The 24,262-nt window shown below is 37.5% G+C and overlaps 1 protein-coding gene and 1 long non-coding RNA gene across 2 annotated transcripts in view; one reads left to right on the plus strand and one right to left on the minus strand.

Moving 5' to 3' along the window:
- LOC309855567 overlaps window positions 1-24,262 on the plus strand; it is a 1,258,688-nt gene that overhangs the window by 1,223,118 nt on the left and 11,308 nt on the right. The window lies entirely within an intron of this gene.
- The window catches only part of DIAPH2 (diaphanous related formin 2), a 919,476-nt gene that overhangs the window by 854,894 nt on the left and 40,320 nt on the right, over window positions 1-24,262 (minus strand). The window contains exons 2-3 of the mRNA XM_082715955.1: window positions 16,690-16,722; window positions 13,908-14,084 (exon numbers count right to left, since the gene is read on the minus strand). Coding sequence (XP_082572081.1) covers window positions 13,908-14,084; window positions 16,690-16,722 — 210 coding nt within the window. The remainder of the gene's footprint in view (window positions 1-13,907; window positions 14,085-16,689; window positions 16,723-24,262) is intronic.

Raw genomic sequence — 24,262 nt, forward strand, 5'->3', positions numbered from 1 at the left:
GAAACTCATTTTAGACCCAAAGACACCTCCAGATTTAAAGTGAGGGGGTGAAAAACAATTCAACATGCTGATGGACATCAAAAGAAACCGGGGGTGGCAATCCTTACCTCAGATCAATTAGATTTTAAGCAAAAGACTATAATAAGAGATGAAGAAGGACACTATATCATACTCAAAGGGTCTGTCCAACAAGAAGATCTAACAATTTTAAATGTCTATACTCCTAATATTGGAGCAACCAAGTATATAAACCAATTAACTAACAAAATCAAAGAAACACATCAATAGTAATAAAATAATAGTAGAGGAGTTCAACACCAACCTCACTGAAATAGACAAATCCTCTAAGCAAAAGACCAACAAGAAAATAAAGGCTTTAAGTGACACACTAGACCAGATGGACATCACAGATATATTCAGAACATTCAATCCCAAAGCAACAGAATAGACAGTCTTCTCTACGGCACATGGAACATTCTCCAGAACAGATCACATCCTGGGTCACAAATCAGATTTCAACCAGTACCAAAAGATTGGGATCATTCCCTGCATATTTTCAGACCACTATGCTCTGAATCTAGAACTCAATCACTAGAGGAAAACTGGAAGGAACTCAAATACACGGGGGCTAAAGGGCATCCTACTAAAGAATGAATGGGTCCACCAGAAAATTAAAGAAGAAATGTAAAAAATCATGGAAACCAATGATAATGAGAACACATCTGTTCAAAATCTGTGGACAGAGCAAAGGCAGTCCTGAGAGGAAAGTATATAGCCATACAAGCCTTTCCAAATGAACAAGAAAGGTCTCAAGTATGCAACCTAACCCTAAACCTAAAGGAGCTGGAAAACAGCAAAGAAAACCTAAACCCAGCAAGAGAAAAGAAATCAAAACTATCAGAACACAAACCAATGAAATCAAAACCAAAAGAACAGTAGAACAAATCAACAAAACTAGGAGATAGTTCTTTCAAATAACTACTAAGATTGATAAAACCTTGCCAGACTTATCCAAAAGAGAAAGGACCCAAATAAATAAAATCATGAATGATAGAGGAGAGATCACAACCAACACCAAAGAAATACCAATAATTATAAGAACATATTATGAGCAACCATACGCCAGCAAATTTGACAATCTGGAAGAAATGGATGCATTCCTAGAGATAATAAAAACTGCCAAAACTGAATCAGGAAGAAACAGAAAACCTAAACAGACCCATAACCAGTAAGGAGATAGAAGCAGTCATCAAAGATATCCCAACAAACAACAGCCAAAAACCAGACGGCTTCCCAGGGAAATTCTACCAAACATCTAAAAAATTAATACCTGTTCTCCTGAAACTGTCCCAAAAAAATAGAAATGGAAGGAAAAATTCCAAAACTCATTTTATGAGGCCAGCATTAAGTTGATATCAAAACCAGACAAAGATCCCATCAAAAATGAGAAATCTAGACCAACATCCTTGATGAACACAGAGGTGAAAATTCTCATCAAAGTACTAGCCAGTGGGATCCAACAGAACATTAAAAGTATTATTCGCCATGACATAGTGGGATTTATTCCAGGGCTGCAAGGTTGGTTCAACATCTGCAAATCAATCAATGTGATACAATACATTAATAAAAGAATAAGAACCATAAAATACTCTCAATAGATGCTGAAAAAGCATTTGACAAAGTACAGCATCCCTTCCTGATCAAAACTCTTTAAAGTGTAGGGAGAGAGGGTACATTCCTCAATATGATCAAAGCCATTTATGAAAAACCCACAGCGAATATCATCTCAATGGGGAAAAACTGAGAGCTTTTCCCCTAAGATCAGGAACATGGCAGCGATGTCCACTATCACCACTGCTATTCAACACAGTACTAGACGTCCTAGCCTCAGCAATCAGCCAAGAAAAAGAAATTAAAAGCATCCAAGTCAGCAAAGAAGTCAAACGCTCACTCTGAAGATGATATCATACATTATGTGGAAAACCCAAAAGACTCCACTCCAAAACTGCTAGAACTTGTACAGGAATTCAGGAAAGTGTCAGGATATAAAATCAATGCACAGAAATCAGTTGCATTTCTATACACCAATGACACGACAGAAGAAAGAGAAATTAAGGAGTCCATCCCATTGACAATTGCACCCAAAATCATAAGAGGCCTAGGAACAAACCTAAGCAAAGAGGCAAAGAATCTATACTCAGAGAAATATAAAGTGCTCATGAAAGAAATTGAGGAAGACAAAAAGAAATGGAAAAACGTTCCATGCCCATGGATTGGAAGAACAAATATTGTGACAATGTCTATATTACCTAAAGCAATCTACACATTTAATGCAATCCCAATCAAAATACCATCTTTTTTTTTTCAAAGACATGGAACAAATATCCCTATTATTTATATGGAACCAGAAAAGACCCCGAATAGTGAGAGGAATGTTGAAGAAGAAAGCCGAATTGGTGGCATCACAATTTCAGACTTCAAGCTCTATTACAAAGCTGTCATCATCAAGACAATATGGTACTGGCACAAAAACAAACACATAGATCAATGGAACAGAATAGAGAGCCCAGAAGTGGACCCTCCACTCTATGGACAACTAATCTTCAACAAAGGAGGAAAGAATGCCCAACGGCAAAGAGTCTCTTCGACAAATGGTGCTGGGAAAACTGGACAGCCACATGCAGAAAAATGAAACTGGACCATTTCCTTACACCACACATGAAAATAGACCCAAAATGGATGAAGGACCTCAAAGTGAGAAAGGAATCCATCCAAATCCTTGAGGAGAACACAGGCAGCAACCTCTTTGACCTCAGCCGCAGCAACTTCTTCCTAGGAACATCGCCAAAGGCAACAGAAGCAAGGGCAAAAATAAACTATTGGGATTTCATCAAGATCAAAAGCTTTTGCACAGCAAAGAAAACAGTCAATAAAACCAAAAGACAACTGACGGAATGGGAGAAGATATTCACAGAAAACATATCAAATAAAGGGATAATATCCAAAATCTATAAAGAACTTGTCAAACTCAACACCCAAAGAACAAAGAATCCAATCAAGAAATGAGCAGAGGATATGAACAGACGTTTCTGCAAAGACATCCAGATGGCCAACAGACACGTGAAGAAATGCTCCACCATCACACTCGGCATCAGGGAAATATAAATCAAAACCACAATGAGACACCACCTCACACCAGCCAGAATGGCTAAAATTAATAAGTCAGGAAACGACAGATGCTGGTGAGGATGCGGAGAAAGGGAAACCCTTCTACACTGTTGGTGGGAATGCAAGCTTGTGCAACCACTCTGGAAAACAGCCTGGAGGTTCCTCAAAAAGTTGAAAATAAAGCTACCCTCTGACCCAGCAATCACACTACTGAGTATTTACCCTAAATATACAAATGTGGGTATCTGAACGGGCATGTGCACCCGAATGTGTATAGCAGCAATGCCCACAATAGCCAAACTATGGAAAGAGCCTTAGATGTCCATCAATAGATAAATGGATAAAGAAAATGTGGTGTGTATATATATAATGGAATACTATGCAGTCATCAAAAAGACAAAAATCTTCCATTTGCAATGACATGGATGGAACTAGAGGGTATTATGCTGAGCAAAGCAAGTCAATCAGAGAAAGACAATAACCATATTATGTCCTTGATATGAGGAATTGGAGAGGCAGAGTGGAGAGTGTGGGGGTTACGGAAGGAAAAATTGAAACAAGATTGGATCCGGGGAGAGACAAACCATAAGAAACTCTTAATCTCACAAAACAAACTTAGGGTTGCTAAGGGGAAGAGGAGTATGGGGAGGGTGGTAGCATTATGGATATGCATATAGGGTATGTAATACAGTGAGTGCTGTGAACTGTGTAAGCCTAATAATGATTCACAGACCTGTACTCCTGGGGCAAATAATACATTATATGTTAGTAAAAATAATAGAAAAAATTTAAAAAAAAAAAATAAAATTTTAAGTCATTTTAAAATCTTGTTCATGTTTTTCTCATTCTTTATTATGTCTGTATTTTACAACAGACATAGTACATACGTATATGCATAAAATTTTTAAATAAAATACATTGGGGTTACTTGCTCAAACACACACTATTTTTTCTAACAAGATAATAAATCAAGAAGTTGAGAGACTATTAGTGCGGAGCTTGACAAACTTTCTACATAGGACCAGATAGTAAATGTTTTAGGCTTTGTGGGTCACAGGGTCTTTATCACCATTATTCAACCTGCAGTTGTAACACAAAAGGAGCCACAAATGATATATAAACAAATGGCTATGGCTGCATTCAAAAATACTTATAAACACTGAATTTCATATATTTTTCATGTGTCCTGAAAGACTTCTTTTGATTTTTTTCCAGCAATTTAAAAAATGTAAGGTTAAAACATTTTTTCAAATTATTCTTACTTTTTGAGCCATAAAAAATAAAATCCTAGAGGCAAAGATAGTGTATTTGTCATCGTTATGTTCCCCTGGACCTAACAAAGAAAGTGGCATTCAACAGAGAGATGTCAAATAAACTTTTCCATTTTCTTTTATTTTTCTTTAAAATTTTATTTATTTATCAGAGAGAAAAGAGAGAGAGAGAGTATACACAAGCAGGCAGAGGCTGAGAGAGAAGCAGGCTCCCTGCTGAGCAAGAAGCAGGATGCGAGACTCGATTCCAGGATGCTGGGATCATGACCTGAGCTGAAGGCAGCAGCCTAACCAACTGAGCCACCCAGGCATCATTATGTCCTACTATATCACGCCTATCAGAACATAAGCTTCTTTTTTTTAATATTTTATTTATTTATTTGACAGAGAGATAACAAGTAGGCAGAGAGACAGGCAGAGAGAGAGGGGGAAGCAGGCTTCCTGCCGAGCAGAGAGCCCAATATGGGGCTTGATCCCAGGACCCTGAGGTCATGACCTGAGCCGAAGGCAGAGGCTTAACCCACTGAGCCACCCAAAAGTGCCCCAGAACATAAGCTTCTTGACAGCAGGAGATTCCCTTGAGCTCTTCTCTGCTCTTTTTTCCTCAGAAAAAACAGTACCTGGCATACAGAAGGCATTCAATCTTGATAAACTTAATTGTTTAAGCTCTGAGAATGCGTTAATGCCAAAAAATACTGAAAATTCGTTAAGTGACATGGGGTTTCATAGTATATTCGGGTCTTTCCTGTTTCCTCCCTGAGCTCCTGCACTGGGTTAAGCACCCACAGTAGCCTATTCACAGGTATCCTACTACTATTGAAACCAGGTTTGTACATTCTTCTCTCCTTGACCAAACTCTGAGTTCTATAAGGACAGTGGAGGTATTGCATTCATCTTTGTACCTCCAACATACAGCAACCTGGAATACTGCACATATTTAAAAAAAACAGTTGTGTAGGCGCCTGGCTGGCTCAGTTGGTTGTGTCTGCCTTCAGCTCACATCATGATCCCAGGTTTCGGGGATCAAGCCCCCATCGGACTCCCTGCTCAGCTGGGAGTCTGCTTCTTCCTCTCCTTCTGTCCCTCCCCAAACTCATGTTCTCTCTCCTGTTCAGTCTCTCTCTCTCAAATAAATAAATAAAATCCTTCCCAAAAAAACTGCTATGGAAATACATTCATAGCAATGAATGTATAAAAAATATATTTTGGAAAGCAATTCTATGTACAAACCAAGAACAGAGGCAGTAAATTGTTAAGTTTACCAGCTACAACCAGGTAAATTTGAAAAACCTAGTTCCTTTAATTCTTCTTGCAAACATTGGTGAAAATTTTATTTGTTAATTGAATTTAAAAGTGACTCATATTTAGTTACCTTTTTAAAGAAGATTTTATTTGTTTATAAATAAAGAGTAGGGGGATAGACAGAGGGAAAAGGGGAGAGAGAGAATCTCAAGCAAACCCTGCGCTGAGCACGGAGCCTGACGCAGGGCTCAATCTCACAAGCCTGAGATCATTCATGTCCTGATCCGAAATCAAGAGTCGGACACTTAACTTACTGAGCCACCCAAGCACCCCTCAGTTACCTTTTAGACCTATTTACTCGGTAGGTTTTGCTCCTCTTACAAGCTATTCTTAGAATCTATGTAATCTATGTATCTCAGTCTAATAATGTACAGTAAAGACACTGGAAATGTAAAGGTAACCAATGGAAATTATGTGATCTAGACAATTTCTAAGGCTGTAATAATTTCTGACTATTTCTGTGGCTTATAATAAATTTTAAGATTTATTTTACCTATATTTTATGGTAATTTAACTATCAATTCAAATTACTAATGATGACAGCAGTAAAAGGTTCTCATACAAGCTAACCAACTCCTAAAACACCAATGTTGTATAAAAAAGAAACCCAGGAGTGAGTCAGGGGAGAGAAGTATATCTGGGTTAAAGTGTAACACCTGGGGTCCAAAGTCACAAATTCTCTCTAAATTGGTGAAAGCCAAAAGAGAGAGAACACAAAAACTAAAAAGCTTTGGGATTATTTATGGCAGTCCTAGCAGACAGAACATGGGCTAGATAATTTAGTATTTATTGCATATAGCTATACTGTCATTAAAATAAGCCCAAAATGCAAAATACATTAATATAAATTGCTGAATAGAAACCAAGTGCAAAACATATTTACACATGGAATCATATATTAAAATGAGGTTGAAATGAAATATACTTACAAATTAATCAAAATATCATCACTAGCCTCATGTTTTGCATATGACAAAAACTATTTAACTGCCTATGTTAGAACATATCTATACAAATCCAATGTCACCAATGTAAGCTGGATCTCCACTCAACAGATCTTTCTGATAGCTAACATAAGAAATCAAATTTCAGGGCACCTGGTGGCTCAGCGGTTTAAGCCCCTGCCTTCGGTTCAGGTCATGGTCTCAGGGTCCTGGGATCAAGCCCCAAGCCCCAAATCAGGCTCTCTGCTCAGCAGGGAGCCTACTTCTCCCTCTCTCTCTGCCTGCCTCTCTACTTGTAATCTCTACTTGTCAAATAAATAAATAAAATCATTTTTAAATAAAAGAAAGAAATCAATTCCAACTTGAGTACTCAAGAAGTCTCTATTTTTTAAGCTTAAAATGGAAACCCTCTCTCTCTAGTCCCCAAGAAAGAACAACTGCATACAAAAAAGTAATAATACTCAAAAGGAAACACAAGTGTCCAGACATTATCTCTCTACTTGTTCTAGCTGTATTAATTCAGTTCATATAAAAACAAATTATCACTACTAAATATTTAATAGTCCTTAGGCAGTATACTCAAGTGTGCAAAAACCAGTTCAGTTATTCTCAAAGACCATGAAACTCAAAGGCCATGTAAGCTCAAAGGTCATGAAACTTACAATATTGAATAACTATCCAATTATACCAATATCAATTTACTTATAAAGTGGAGGAGATATTTCACCAATCTAATTAGAAGCAATACTAAATGCATCTCATTAACATGAGAAACGTTACAAATAGAATCTCATTCAAATTTGAATTTTTGGTTAAAGATGATATGTAATACTACAGTCACCTTTTAGTAGTAAGTACAGACTATAGTAACTACAGTTATTACAATGACCTTTTATAGTTAAGAAAAAAATGTAAAAGCAGTATTGCTGTTTTGGTCCTACTACCTTTACCCACCTGAGAAACATTTGAAAACATGACTCTGGGGAGGAGGGGCACAAGAATCTTAAAGAGCAAGTATCATTTATTCCTGCTGCTAATTATAAAATTCATATAAAAGCAAGTTGTTTTTCATTCTTGAAAGTTTTAATAGAAAGTCTTCCTTATTTTCAATTAATACTCGGTGACTATATGTAAAAAAATTCAGTCTTAGAAACTACTGAAGACATGCTGCTATATAAAGAGAATGTGCTTCATTAAAGAATCATCTATAACTTTCAAATTTGGAGCTTTAAAATCTGTCAGCAATAGCCATTGATACATTGTGCAAAAGATCTGTCTAAAATTGTTTTACTAAATAACTACAATTTGAAAAGTCACATACCAATGCAGAAAATATAAGTCAGAATCAATAGAACATTACTAATTTACAAATACACTAGTAAAGGAAATCTAACCACTCAAATTTTTCAGTTAACTTAACTTGTTGCATGATTTTACTTAGCAATAGTCAAGTGATTTTTAAAATAAATTATTAATAATGAAATAAAAGCTATAGTAATCAGAGTTAATACTTAAAAAATTATGTCTAGGGGTGCCTGGGTGGCTCAATGGGTTAAATCCTCTGCCTTCCACTTAGGTCGTGATCCCAGGGTCCCGGGATCGAGACCCACACTGGGCTCTCTGCTCTGCAGGGAGCCTGCTTCCTCCTCTCTCCTTGCCTGCCTCTCTGCCTATTTGTGATCTCTGTCAAATAAATGAATAAAATATTTTTAAAAAATAAAAAACTGTGTCTATACTGGGGCACCTGGGTGGCTCAGTGGGTTAAGCCTCTGCCTTCGGCTCAGGTCATGAAGTCAGGGTCCTGAGATTGAGCCCCGCATTGGGCTCTCTGCTCAGCGGGGAGCCTGCTTCCCCCTCTCTCTCTGCCTGCCTCTCTGCCTACTTATGATCTCTCTCTCTCTCTGTCATATAAATAAAATCTTTAAAAAAAAATTATGTCTAATACTAATTTCATATTTAACCCAAAATCCCCTAGTATCTACAAGCCTGTACACTGAGAACTCCTGTTGATAAGATATGATCCTCAAGCATAGCAAGAGTTTCAATTATCAGAGGAAGATAGGATTATATTTGAATACTGCCTTTGATCATTTAAGCTTTTCACCAAAAGTCCTACCAAAATACATCATTACCCAGAAATTCCAAATAATAAATTTTATTAGCAGTTTTAAAGTAACTTATTTCTGGTCAAGCATCTCATATAAATTACTGTGTATAACGTTGTGCTATTTTGTACAATTATTTAGAATTTTTTACACCTCAGTATGTATCCTAAAACACATACTGAGTGTTTAGGTCAAATGGCCTAAATGTTTGTTTGTAGTTCACTAAAGTGAAAAAAAGCCAATCAACAGAACTAGCACAATAAAAGATGATAATCATGAAAAACAAGAGTATCCTACATAGTGGCCATCAAATAGAACCCGAACATCTATTACTTTATTTTTACAAGGAAGGACACCTAGGAAGAGTGAAATAAAAGAACTTTGACGCTGGGAAGTCTACTTGTGTTTTAGTAACAGATCCACTTAAGTGTCTTCTCCCTATCGATTTAGATAATGGCATTTTAACAGTTTTCCATTATAAATTTTCAGTCTCTTTCAACTGATGCTTTGTAAAAAGAGATTACAGACAACTTTACATCATCAGTAGGAAATAATCCATCCCAAACTGGCTTTGCCTACTAACCAATATACTTTTGAATTGCCTTCTATTTCCAGAGTATGTATGCAAGGAAAATGTATTAACTTATATTTAGCTTAAACGAAACATTATTAAAGACAGATGCTACAAGGCGCATTTGCATGGCTCAGGCTGATTAAGCATATTCCTTCAGCTCAGGTCATGATCCTAGGGTCCTGGGACCAAGCACTGTGTCAGGCTCCCTGCTCAGAGCTTGTTTCTCCCTCTTCCTTTGCGATTCCTCCTGCTTGTGCTCTCTCCCTCTCTCAAATAAATAAATAAAATCTTTAAAAAAAAAAAAAAGACAGATGCTACAAAAAGGCCATTTTTTTTTTTTTTACATTTTTATGTATCTAAATTTATGTTCCAGCTCACCCACTTACTAGCTAAGACAAGTTACAGAACCAATTTCTTCACTCTCTCTTAGCTTCAATTTCCTCATCTAAAAATGGAGTAAAACTATGTCACCTACTTTGTGGCATTTTCATAAGGATCAACTGAAATAATACGTATAAACTATTTAGTTACAAGCCTGGCTAGTAAGTGCATAGTAAATGAAAGCTATGATAATTCATAAAATAACTTCTTCACTGTAAGCTAATTACAGTCAAACAGAAGAGAACATAGAAAACACATAATGGGGGCGCCTGGGTGGCTCAGTGGGTTAGGCCGCTGCCTTCGGCTCAGGTCATGATCTCGGGGTCCTGGGATCGAGTCCCGCATCGGGCTCTCTGCTCGGAAGGGAGCCTGCTTCCTCCTCTCTCTCTGTCTGCCTCTCTGCCTACTTGTGATCTCTGTCAAATAAATAAATAAAATCTTTAAAAAAAAAAAATAAAAAAAAAAATAAAAAAAAAAAAAGAAAACACATAATGTCCAATGTACCAGGACACTTCTCTCAAAGAGAGATAATCTTTAAAATATATTTATTGATTTTTTTGGTTACTTTTAATCAAACCATATTTACCTAACTTCCTACTCTGAAATTTCCAATGGAAAGAAAAATTGCCAATAGAGAAAATGTGGCCCTCAATTGTACCTTTCTTTAAATCACATTGATGAACCCACAAGCAAATCTTTGTTAAAAACATCACTCATCGTGAATGGAACTAGAGGGTATCATGCTTAGCGAAAATAAGTCAAGCGGAGAAAGACAACTATCATATGATCTCCCTGATATGAGGAAGTGGAGATGCAACATGGGGGGTTAAGTGGGTAGGAGAAGAATAAATATACAAGATGGGATTGGGAGGGAGACAAACCATAAGTGACTCTTAATCTCACAAAACAAACTGAGGGTTGTTGGGGGGAGGGGGGTTGGGAGAAGGGGGGTGAGGTTATGGACATTGAGAAGGGTATGTGCTATGGTGAGTGCTGTGAAGTGTGTAAACCTGGCGATTCACAGACCTGTACCCCTGGGGATAAAAATATATTATATGTTTAAAAAAAATTTTTTTAATTATATTTAAAAACTCATTTAATAGTGGTAATATTCTCATTAAACATTAGAATATTCAAGCCACAAAACAGAAATGTTATAAAAAGTTTTTAAAACACTGTCAACACTGTACACAAAAACTTAGAAACTAGTAAGAATCATTTTTGCCTAAGGCTACAAGTATGATAAAGGCAGGTGCATGTCTGAAACAGAGTGAGCCAGTGGGAAGAGTAGCATAGGAAGTTATCAAAGGAGGGAAGGTGAGGATCAGATCATATAGGGCCTTATAAGACATTTAAGTGTACTGACTTTTGTATACCAAGTGAAATGGGAGCCATGGAGAGACCTGATGAGCCAACTGATAGAATACTCTTCAGGATTTAAATGGATAATATTTCTGTATTGAAAATATCCTGTAGAGGGTCATGGTGAAACATGGAGACCAATTAAGAGTTGTAGTAGTCCTATAGTCCTACCACTACTGTGGCAGCCCAGGTAAGATTTCAATTAGTGTGGGGTCAGTAAAGGTGATAAGAAATGGTCAGCTATTCCAAGTACCGTACTTTGAATGAAGAGTTAATGGGTTACGAAATGAATTAAAAGTAAGGAAAAAAATAGTAAAAGACAATTCAAACGATTTTGGCCTTAGTAACTAGGTAAACAGATATACCACCAGCTAAGAAGGGGAAGACACTGGGAGGAGCAGGTTTGGAGGAGAATATCAGCAGTTCAGTTTTGAATATATTACTTTGGAGAACTCTACTGATCATCCAAGGTGAAACACTGATTTTGAAGTTGATATATGTCTAGAGTATAGACATGAGGACTAAGCTGGAGGTAAATTTGAGAACTGTGAGCACACAAATGGGATTTAAAAGCTCAGTATTGGTTGTTAATTACCAAAGAAGATAATATGAAGAGGAAAAGATGTCCTAGGCCTCTACTTTAAAGGCTGAGAACATGAAAAGGAATCAGCAAAGAAGACTGAAAAGAAGCTGCCAAAAAAGCAGAAGGAAAACCAAATCAATGTTGGGGGTATGGAAGGGAGGAAGCATTTCAAATTGGAGAGAATGATCAACTCTATCAAATGCTCCTGCAAGGTCAATTAAAATGTTTTATCTCTATCGTAAGGCTGTCACTGATGTTTTCTATTCTTTTCCCAATCCCAGTGAGTATCCTTATGATATGATCCTTGCTTTAAATTCTCCATCAGGCATGTTATTTACATCTGTTTCACTTAGATTTATAGCCAAGGCCTTAGCTTGTTCTTTCATTTGGCATAAATTCCTTCACCTTTGCATTTTCTCTAAGTGTCTTTCCCTGTGTTAGAAAATCCAGTTATGTTTCCTGCTTCCTGCAAGTAATGTCCTTATGAAGAAGAGGTCATGTACTGCCCAAGGCCTGGAGCTTCAGGGAGTGTCTCTGGTGTTTGCTGCATGTACTCTGCTGTTGTTTTGGGGTGCTATATCCTTTAGACCAGTACTCTGCAGAGGCCCTCCTTACCTGCTGTGGCCAGTGTTTGGTCCCTGAGCTGAATGTGGTGAGTTTAACCAGGTATACTCTGGTCTCCTTACAGAACGAGTCTTATCTCCATCTCCACTCGAACTCCCTTCAAAACTCTCTGGTCAGGAGATGTGGTGAAGTCAGAGTTTTATGCTGGTCTTCTGAAGGTTAGGCCCACTTGTGCTGGTCCTGAAGCAGGCCTGAGAAGGGTACCCAGTGAAGCACAGGGGGTGGGGCTTGGTGTAAGCAAATTATGCAGGCAGTGTTGCTGCTGGGCTGCTTCAAGCAGCTGGCTCACTGTTTATGTTGTTATGTGTGGGGGAGGGGAAGGGCTCCAGCCAACTCCTTTGTTCCCAGAGAGGTATCTCAGTGAATGCTGCCTCTCAGGGGAAAGCTCAGAGGATAGCAAATAATTCCCATTCATTCCAGATGCTCTTCATATTGCTTTTACCAAGCAATCTGTCCTTGGGTTGCTGCCTGCCTTCTCTCCAGGAGCAGGATAGTGCCCTCAGGGCTCTATCCCAGCCAATCTTGCTGACGTTCAAAATTTCAGGCTTTAAACCCTACTGGTTTCAAGAACTCATGAAACTCTGCCCTTCTTGTTTTCCAAAGCCAAGGGCTTTGGTGAAACAATCTCCATGTACACCCCCCCCCCCCCCCCCCCCGCCATGTGCTTCTCTTTCTCTCTCTGTCTCTCTCTAGCCCTTCTCCAGACCAGAGCTCCCTCCCCTCCTCAGTAGCTTTGATCCATTCTTCCCTTAAACCACATCTCTGAACTTCCTACCTTCTTTGATGTGGTCTCTTCTCTCCCTTCATTTGTAGAGTTTATTCTTTCAGTCTCCCAGTTGATTTCTGAGGTATTTAGACTGATTTGATAGCTATCTACCTGTGTTCACGAGATGAGTTGAGCCTAGTGTCTTCCTACTCTACTGCCATCCTCCTCCTTCCTTCTCTGAAGCACTGTTTCTCCTGTATGTTTTCCATTGTTGTTGTTGTTGTTGTTGTTTTAAGATTTTATTTATTTACTTGACAGAGATCACAAGTAGACAGAGAGGCAGGCAGAGAGGGAGAGAGAGAGAGGGAAGCAGGCTCCACGCTGAGCAGAGAGCCCGATGCAAAACTCGATCCCAGGACCTTGAGATCATGACCTGAGCCAAAGGCAGCAGCTTAACCCACTAAGCCACCCAGGTGCCTCCATTGTTGTTTTACCCTCCATCTTCCCCACTCTATTTCATATACCTAACAAGATACCTTGTGTTGTTTCCAGCAAAGTATAATTTGGCCTGTTTTACTTTACAGAAACAGAAACACAAATCAGTTAATTAAAAAACTGGATTCAATGTGCCTGAGACTACAAAATACTAGAGAACACAAATAAAAAAGAGAGGCCCTGCTTTCTGGAGCTCACTGTAGAAATAATAAGTGAGGATGTTTTAGTTCAAAAACACAGATACTTCTGAAAATAGTTCTGTGTTATCAACAGGTTTCTGGTCTCTATTTTACATTACAAACACAATCCATACAAACATACCTACTTGAAACACCATGCTATCTTGGACACACAAATTTTAAAATCACAACAAAAACAGGGGTCTAACTTACCATCATTTTTTCAAAGAGATCCAGTACTTCCTTTTCTGACAAATTCAAAGATCGTTCATCATACAATGGCTGAGCTGCTGGAAACTCACTCATTGTAACTTGAGAATCAATAGGATGTTGAATAAGAGGTTTTTCTTTTTTGACAGTAGATTTTCTAAAACTTGTAATCCGGTCACGCTACAAAGAAAAACATAAGAAACTCTAAGAAAGAAACCCAGAATCACAAATACAAAGTACTGAAACATCAAAATAGCACTTAATACAAGAAACATCAAAATAGCACTTAATACAAGAAACATCAAAATAGCACTTAGTATAATATATATCATTAGTGTCTTTTGACAAACTCTTAAGCAACAAGCTCCAGTTAGAGATTGTACAATTTTGAAAATTTGTAGTAGTTCTTCAGTCTCAGAAGTCTGAGGTGTGAAAAGCATTTCTCAAAAGTAAACCTTAGTCCCTTATTTCTGTTTCACACAGTAAGTAGGTTAAAAAAAAAAAAAAAAATCCTGCATTAAGGTCACGTGGTTGTTTAGGGGAGAATATAGCTTTGAACTATGAGAAATAAAGAAAGGAAATATAAAGAGCCCCAATGTTCAATTCTAAGAGGTAAATTACAACATTTCTCTCTTCGAAGTGCCAAAAATTGTGACAAGTATCTACGGATACTTTGTCAGCATAGCGGTTGGGTGTAATAGTTAAGGACTTAGATTCTGAAGCCAGACTGGGTTTGAATGTGCCCTGTACTAACTGAGGAACCCTGTGTAAATTATGTTTCCTAATCTCTAAAATATGTATAACAAGTGGCATCTGGGTGGTTCTTTTAGGTAAGTGTCTGACTTCATTTCGGCTCAGGTCATCATCTAGTAGGGATCATGAGATCAAGCCCCACCCACAGAGGGCTCTATGCTCAGTGGGGAATTTGCTTGAGATTTTCTCTTTCTCTAAAATAAATACATAAAGTCTTTAAAATACAGATAACAAGTACCTATACCACAGTTATACTGAGATTAAAATAAGTTGATATGTTTAATGTACTTCTCTATTTATTATAATTGTTGCTGTTACTATGACTGCCCTTTTTTTCCCTGAAAATAGAGAATAACAAGACATCACCTTTTCTATTTAATGGCAATGTTAATGCATACAGAATTATCTTATTCCTACAACTACTATTATGAAGAACTTCAGGATATTGACTCTGAAACTTTGGTTCCATGCACAATCTCTAATAATTAGCTTGCTATTTCACATAAAGTATATTAATGAGTCCAGGTACATATGAACATCCCAATCTGTTTTAAACCACAAAACACTAGACCTCAAAAATTAGTAATGTCCATAAAACTGAACGCAACTCAGTTTTATTCTGGTTTCTGTTAGAAAGCACATGCATACCATCAACTCATGTTAAACAAGCACACATGTTAGATGTGAGAACAGTAATCTTCCTGCCATGTTACTGAGTCCTTATAAATTATTTCAAATATTACAATTATTACAAACTGCATCACAGAAGTTATTACAACTACTTAATTTTCTGTTGACTCCCCCCATAAAAAGAATACACTTTTAATTTTGATTCCAGGAACCCTTTTTTTTTTAAATTAAAAGCTGTATTTTTAAAGAAATATGAGCAGTTTTATGCAGCTTATTTAGGATTACAAAAATGATTTCAGTACATGATTTCATACAACGAGATTCTATAAATCATAGTGTTTTAGAGCTGGGAAAAAATTTGAAAAATCATCTAGACCCTCTCATTTCACAGAAAAAGTGACTCACTAAATTTGTAAGTCCTGGTTCCAATCCCAATGTTCACATTAAGATTTATTTCTTCAAATTATCCTGAACTATATTCTAATTTTCTTTTAACTCTTAGAGGAAAATAAAGTTGGTTTAGGTATGTATTACATTTTCAAACAACTCTATTAAGTAATCCCAAATAAGCTTGAGAGTTGAGTACATATTCAACAGTCAAATTTCACTAAAAAAATATGGTGGACATAAAAGCATTTAAATATGTAATTTACCATTAAATCAATGTTTTTCTGTTCCTGTTACTTCATGTCACTTTTGTAGTGCTAGATTTTAACTGAGTAGCATTATTTACATATATACTTGATCTTCCATTATGCCCTTCATTTCTATCTAGATAATACTGCTTTCGGCTATACTCTAATAAGAAAACGAAGTTAAGCTACACAATTTTATCTTCTTGAATCACTAATGTTTTACATTATTTGTAATTTCACAAAGAAAAAAAATGGACATTGCTTAAAATACTGTATTTTAAAAGTTTAGCTATAAAAGGGCACACTTAAAAGTTAAGCCCATAACTTTTAATAAGATTTACTATGATAGCCTTAGCTCAAAACATTTAAGAATTTTAAATTTAACAGCATATATCTGACATGATTAACTTACTTTCCTTTCTACATTAATTTTCCCCAATATTGATATTAATCTTTTACTTATTCACAGTTTCCTTGGCTATCATAGGAGAAAAACGTCTGTATTTTCCAGAGTTAGATTTATATACAGACAAAAAAAATTCTGGTTAAGGTATATAGTAGGATAAAATCAAATTTACTGAGTTCTCTGATAATTCTTTACTTTAAGATCCAAAAAAACAAAAGAATCTCTTAAGAAGTCTTCCATTCTACTGTACTTTTAAACATCTATATATATCTTACATACATGAATGCTTTAATGTCCACCCACTTTAGTTAAAAAAGGCAACATGCACAAGTAACATAACATGCTACTAAGACCACCTTACCACATCATCTGCCAAAGTTTTTATTTGAATGTTCTATTAAAACCAAAAGGGAAAAAAAAAAAACCTGTCAGATAAGAGAATTCATAGATCAAACAAATTAATAATTGAATGATACCCCATTGATTTTATTAATTATAACTAATCAAAAAGAACTAGCAACTTTGAATATATAACCAAATACATTTTTTACAAAAGGAAAAAAAAACACTCTTTAAGGATTAAAAATGAAGATTTGGATGGGGGTGTGTACTTGTTTTTAAAGATGACTTGCAGAGTCCCAAAGTCAGATCTGGATCAGACATCATTACCATAGTGCTCAAACATGATAAAAGAAATTGCAAAGTGTTAAGTCCTTCCAAGTTTTTTCAAAGTTTTAGAATGAATCATATATATGAAATAAATAAATTTTTAAAAATGGAAAAAATGTCACATTTAATATAAATGAAACAGCTGTGTCTAAAATCCAGTTACATCTGATAATTAAAGGACATCTTCACAATATACTAGAGAAAACTGAATTAACAGATTCTGTTAATCTATGTCCATTTCTCAAAAATTCCAAAACATGTTTTTTCCATGTGGTTTTCTACTTCTGCTGAAAAGCACTTAAAATGGTATATCCTAGTTAGTAAAAGAAAGTGGCTAATAAAAGCTACCATACAACAAAATGGGCACCACTATTTGAAGAATTAGGGTACAGCAATGCTAAAGTAATAAAGCAGTATTACAGTAAAGTAAACAAAGTAATAATAATTTAGTAATCTTCCATGATTGAGAAGGTAATTCAAGATCTTACAATAACTTATGATCAGCATGAAGGGCAATTATTTTAAGTACGCTGAAATTCTAATTAAAAATTGTGATTTGGGGGCACAGTTGTTAAGCATCTGCCTTCAGCTCAGGATCGAGCCCCACATCTTGCTAATTACTCAGCGGGAAGCCTGCTTCTCCTTCTCCCACTCCCCTCTGCTTATATTCCCTTTCTCGCTGTCTCTCTCTCTCAATCTGTGTCAAATAAATGAATAAAATCTTTAAAAAATAATAAAATAATAAAAATTGTGGTTAGGGAGGAAAGAGATTTTTAAAAATCACCAGTTGAGATTTAAAAGTAAACTTTCTGCCACATCCTACACATTTATGTCTTATAACAGAAGCTGAGGGACGCCTGGGTGGCTCAGTGGGTTTAGCCTCTGCCTTCGGCTCAGGTCATGATCCCAGGGTCCTGGGATCGAGCCCCGCATCAGGCTCTCTGCTCAGCAGGGAGCCTGCTTCCCTATCTCTCTCTCTGCCTGCCTCTCTGCCTATTTGTGATCTCTGTCAAATAAGTAAATAAAATCTTTAAAAAAAGTAACAGAAGCTGAATGATGTACACCAACTTAGTCAAGCTTGCTCACATCCCTTTTTACTAAAAGGCATATTAGTACTCGTAGCCGAGTACTTCCCAAATTTGGGAAAGGAAACAATTCATGTCCTAGAGTCAGAGAGAACAATCCCCAAGATGAAGGAGAACAGACCAATGCCCGGGCATGTAATAGTGAACCTTGTGAATCTTAATACCAGGGAAACCATCTTAAGGGCAGGTAGGAGAAAGAGATTCCTTATCTACAAAGCGAGGAACATCAGAACAACCTCAGACCTGTCCAGTGAGATCTGGCAAGCCAGAAAGGGCTAGGAAGACATATTCAGGATACTAAATGAGAAGAACCCAAAATTCTTTATCCGGCAAGGCTGTCATTCACAATGGATGGAGTGATAAGGAGCTTCCAGGACCAGCAGAGATTAACAGAATATGTGACCACTAACACGGTCCTGCAAGAAATATTAAGGGGGGGTTCTATAAAAGGAGAAAGAACCCCATGGGTGATATAAAACAGAAATATACAAAGGTGAACCACAGAAACAAGACTTCACAGACAACATGATGACAATAAAATCCCATCTTTCAATAATCACTTTCAACGTGAACAGCCTAAATGCTCCCATAAAACGGCACACGGTTGCAGACTGGATTAAAAGACAGGACCGATCCATATGAGGTCTACAAGAGATTCATTGTGAACCTAGGGATACATCCAGACTGGAAGTAAAAGGATGCAGAATCATCTTTCATGCCAAAGGACTGCAAAAGAAAACCGAGGTAGCAATGCTCATATCAGACAAATTGGATATTAACGTAAAGACTGTAGTCAGATACAGAAGGACACTTTATCATTCTTAAAGCTTCTATTCAACAAGAGGATCTAACAACTATAAATATCTATACCCCAACATGGGAACAGCCAACTACATAAGCAAACTATTAATCAAAATACAGACATATTGATAATAATACATTAATTGTAAGGGACCTTAACATTCCACTCTCAGCAAAAGACAGATCATCTAAGCAGAAAATCAACAACGAAACAAGAGCTTTGAATGACACATTGGACCAGATGGACCTCATAGATAAATACAGAACAGTCCACCCAAAAAATAGCAGAATACTCATTCTGCTCAAGCACACATGGAACTTTGTCCAAAATAGACCACATGCTCGGTCACGAATCAGGTTTCAACCGATACCAAAAGACAGATTATTCCCTGCGCATTCTCAGACCGCAATACTATGAAACTGGAACTCAATCACAAGAAAACGTTTTAAAGAAACTGAAATAGTTCAAGCTAAAGACCATCCTCGTCAAGAATATTTTGGTCGGGGCGCCTGGGTGGCTCAGTGGGTTGAGCCGCTGCCTTTGGCTCAGGTCATGATCTCAGGGTCCTGGGATCGAGTCCCGCATCAGGCTCTCTGCTCGGCAGGGAGCCTGCTTCCTCCTCTCTCTCTCTGCCTGCCTCTCTGCCTGCTTGTGATCTCTGTCAAATAAATAAATAAAATCTTTAAAAAAAAGAATGTTTTGGTCAACCAGGAAATCGAAGAACTTAATCAATCCACTGAAACCAATGAGAACGAAGACACATCAGGCCAAAATCTATGGGATATGGCAAAGGCGGTCCTAATACATAGCCATCCAAGCCTCACCCAAAAAAACAGAAAAATTCCAAATATACAAACTATCTTCATACCTTCAAGATCTGGAGAAATCAATAACAAATTAAACCAAACCCATGCACAAGAAGAGAAATAATTAAAATTAGAGAGATCAATGAATTATATACCAGAAATACATTAGAACACATCAACGAATCTAGAAGCTGGTTCTTTGAAACAGTCAATAAGATTGATAAACCACTGGCCAGACTTATCCAAAAGAAAAAAGAAAGGATCCAAATTAATAAAATTATGAATGAAAGGCGGGAGATCACAACTAACACCAAGGAAATAGAAAAAGTCATCAGAAATTATTATCAACAGCAATATGCCAATAAGTTAAGCAACCTAAAAGAAATGGATACATTCCTGGAAATCTATAAACTTCCAAGACAGAAAAAGGAAGAAACTGACAACCTGAACAGACCAATAACCAGTAACGAGATTGAAGCAGTGATCAAAAACCTCCCAAAAAACAAGAGTCCACAACCGGATGGATTCCCTGGGAAATTCTACCAAACATTCAAAGAAGAAATAACACTATTCTCCTGAAGCTGTTTCAAGAAACAGAAACAGACAGAAAACTTCCAGACTCTTTCTATGCTGCCAGCATTACCTTGATCCCCAAACCAGGCAAAGACCCCTTCTAAAAGGAGAACTTCAGACCAATACGATGCCAAAATTCTTACCAATACCTACCTAACAGGATCCAACAATACATTTAAAGGATTATCCACCACAACCAGGTGGGATTTATCCCGGGGATGCAAAGATGATTCAACATTTGCAAATCACTCAATGTGATAGAACAAATTCATAAGAGAAGAGAGAAGAACTACATGGTCCTCTCAACTGATACAGAAAAAGCATTTAACAAAATACAGCATCCTTTCCCGCCTTTCATGGTTAAAACTCTTCAGAGTATAGGGAAAGAGGGGAATTTCCTCAATTTCATAAAATCTATCTATGAAAAACCCACAGTGAGTATCATTCTCAATGAGGAAAAGCTGAGTCTTTTCCTTAAAATCAGGAACACGACAAGGATGCCTACTCTCACAACTATTACTCAACATAGTACTAGAAGTCCTACCAACAGCAATGAGACAACAAAGAAATAAACGGTATTCAAATTGGCAAAGAAAAAGTCAAACTCTTTCTCTTCGCGAATGGCATGATACTTCATGGGGAAAACCCAAAAAACTCCACCCCCAAATTATTAGAACTCATACAGCAATTCAGTAATGTGGCATGATACAAAATCAGTGCACAGAAATGCATCTGTTGCTTTCTTATACACTAGGCATCTGTTGCTTTCTTCTACACTAACAATGAAAATGTAAAAAGAGAAATTAGAGAAATGATTCCATTTACAACAGCATCAAAAACTCTAAGATACCTTGGAATAAACCTAACCAAAGAGGTGAAGGATCTATACTCAAGGACTATGGAACATTCATGAAATAAATTGAAGACGACACAAAAAGATGGAAAAACTCTCCATGCTCATGGATCAGAAGAATAAACATTGTTAAAATGTCTATGTGGCCCAGAGCTATCTGTACTTTCAACACCATCCCAATCGAAATACCATCAGCATTTTTCAAAGCGCTGGAACAAACAATCCTAAAATTTGTATGGAACCAGAAAAGACCCCTAATCACCAAAGAATTGTTGAAAAAGAAAAACAAAGCTGGGGGCTTCGTGTTGCCTGATTTCAAGCTATATTATAAAACTGTGATCACCAAGACAGCCTGGTACTGGCACAAAAACAGACACACAGATCAAAGGAACAGAATACAGAGTCCAGATATGGACCCACAACTCTATGGTCAAATAATCGTCAACAAAGCAGGAAAAAAATATCTGATGGAAAAAGACAGTCTCTTAATAAATGGTGCTGGGAAAACTGGTGAGCTATATACAGAAGAATGAAACTCGACCATCCTCTTACACCATACATGAGGATAAACTCAAAAAGGATGAATGACCTCAATGTGAAAACAGGAATCCATCAAAATCCTAGAGGAGAACATAGGTAGTAACCTCTTCAACATCAGCCACACCAACTTCTTTCAAGACAGGTCTCCAAAGTCAAGAAAACAAAAGCAAAAATGAACTTTGGGACTTCAGCAAGATAAAAGACTTCTGCACAGCAAAGGAAACAGTCAACAAAACAAAGAGGCAATGCAAGGAACGGGAGAAGATATTTGCAAATGACACAACAGACAATGGGTTGATATCCAAGATTTATAAAGAACTTCCCAAACTCAACACCTCAAAAACAAACAATCTAGTCAAAAAATTGGCAGAAGACATGAACAGACACTTCTCCAAAGAAGACATACAAATGGCTAATAGAAACATGAAAAAATATTCATCATCATTAGCCATCAGGGAGATTCAAATCAAAACCACATTTAGATACCACCACCTTACACCAGTTAGAATGGCAAAAAATTGACAAGGCAAGAAACAACAAATGTTGGCGAGGATGTGGAAAAAGGGGAATCCTCTTACACTGTTGGCAGGTGCAGCCACTTTAGAAAACGATGTGGAGGTTCCTCAAAAAATTAAAAATGGAGCTACCCTATGACCTGGAGATTGCACTACTGGGTATTTACCCCAAAGATACAGATGTCATGAAAAGAAGGGCCATATGCACCCTAATGTTCATAGCAGCAATGGCCACAAAAGCCAAACTGTGGGAAGACCAGAGATGCCCTTCAACAGAAAAACTGATAAAGAAGATGTAGTCCATATCTACAACAGAGTATTACTCAGCCATCAGAAAGGATGAATACCCAACTTTTGTATCAACATGGATGGGACTGGAGGAGATTATGCTAAGTAAGTCATGCAGAGAAAGTCAATTATTATATGGTTTCACTTATTTGTGAAACATAAGCAGTAGCATGGAGGACACTAGAAAGAAGGAAAAATGAAGGGGGGGGATCGGAGGGGGAGACAAACCATGAGACACTATGGATACTGGGAATTAAACTGTGGGTTTTAGAGGGGTGGGAGCCTAGAGGGATGGGTTAGCCCGGTGATGAGTATTAAGGAGAGTATGTACTGCATGGAGCACTGGGTGCTATACGCAAACAGTGAATCTTGGAACACTACGTCAAAAACTAATGATATATTGTATGGTGGCTAACATAATTTCCAAATACAAAATAAAAAAGAAAAAAATGAAAATAAAAAAACTTTCCAACAGCTCTCTAATTTCACTACAAGTGTAAGTCAAAATCCTTACAATGGCCTACCAGGTGCTCCTGATCTGTACTCCCTCCAGATCCCTCTGACCTCATCTCCTATTACTGCCCCTTTAATTCCTTCAGTTCAGTCACAGTGACCACCTCACTGTTCTTCAATAATGTAATCAGTCACGTGCACTGACTCTTCCCTCTGCTGGCAATGACCTTTTCTATTTCCATATTCTTTCTTCCATAATCTCTCCTTTGGAATTTTTGCTTAGGAGACCCAATCTGTCCATCCTATTCAAGTGGAAACAATGAGATTAGAAGGTGGCAGTGGAGTAGAGGACCCTAGGCTTGCCTTGTCCAATTAACACCACTAGATAACTATCAAATCATCTCAATACCCCAGAAATTGACTCCAAACTGGCAGAATAAAATACAACTAAAGGAAGACAGGAGGCCACATCAAAGAAAATAGGAAGTGCAGAAACAAAGTTTGGGAGAGAAAAAGATCTTAACCACTGCAGTGGCAAGGGAGCTGTGTTCGCAGAGAAAGGCAGGAGACAGACTCACATGTAGGAGAGCACATGGGGAAAACAATTCCCTCTAACAACTGGCTTGGAATGTGAGAGGAGCCAAACTCAAATTCATGACTTCTGACAAGCAATAGTGCTTAAAGCCTGGAGTTTTAAATGTCAGTGGGCTTAGCTGAGATAGAGCTCCAAGGGCATTGGGGTGGCTCTTGGGAGAGAAAGCAGACAAAAGACCTAGAGACACACAGCATGGAAACAGCAATCTGAAGACCAACTAGGGCACATGGTGGGGAGGTTATGTGTTCATTTTAGAATGCATCCCAGAGAGGCAGCATTCACAAAGGGACCCTTTAGGAACAAAAAACTGCCAGATGCTATATCCCTCCACTGCCTAACTTCATAAGCACATGACCACCTGTGGGCACCAGCACAGTGGCAACACTCACTCACTAACTTACTTACACCAAACCCAGCCCAACATACCCCAGCAGAATCACACTTACGGAAATGCCAGTTTCACTGGTCTCAGACCAAGGCACACCTAGTCAAATGCCCACATTCAGTCCAGGGACCAAACACTATTCAAAACAGACCAAGACAGTCTCTGTAGACAACTGGCCCAAAATATAAAGTGACCATCACAAAATAGCACAGTATATGCAGCACACATTGAAGATAGTCAATGCCAGAAATGTAAGGCTATGGGAAATAAGGGAAACCACACAGCAGGACACTATAGAACCTCTTCTTCATAAGGCCATTACCCACAAGAACAAGAGATTTAGTTGACTTTCCTAAAGCAACAAAACTAA

The sequence above is a fragment of the Mustela nivalis genome (assembly GCF_964662115.1).
Source record: "Mustela nivalis genome assembly, chromosome: X".
Taxonomy (NCBI): Eukaryota; Metazoa; Chordata; class Mammalia; order Carnivora; family Mustelidae; genus Mustela; species Mustela nivalis.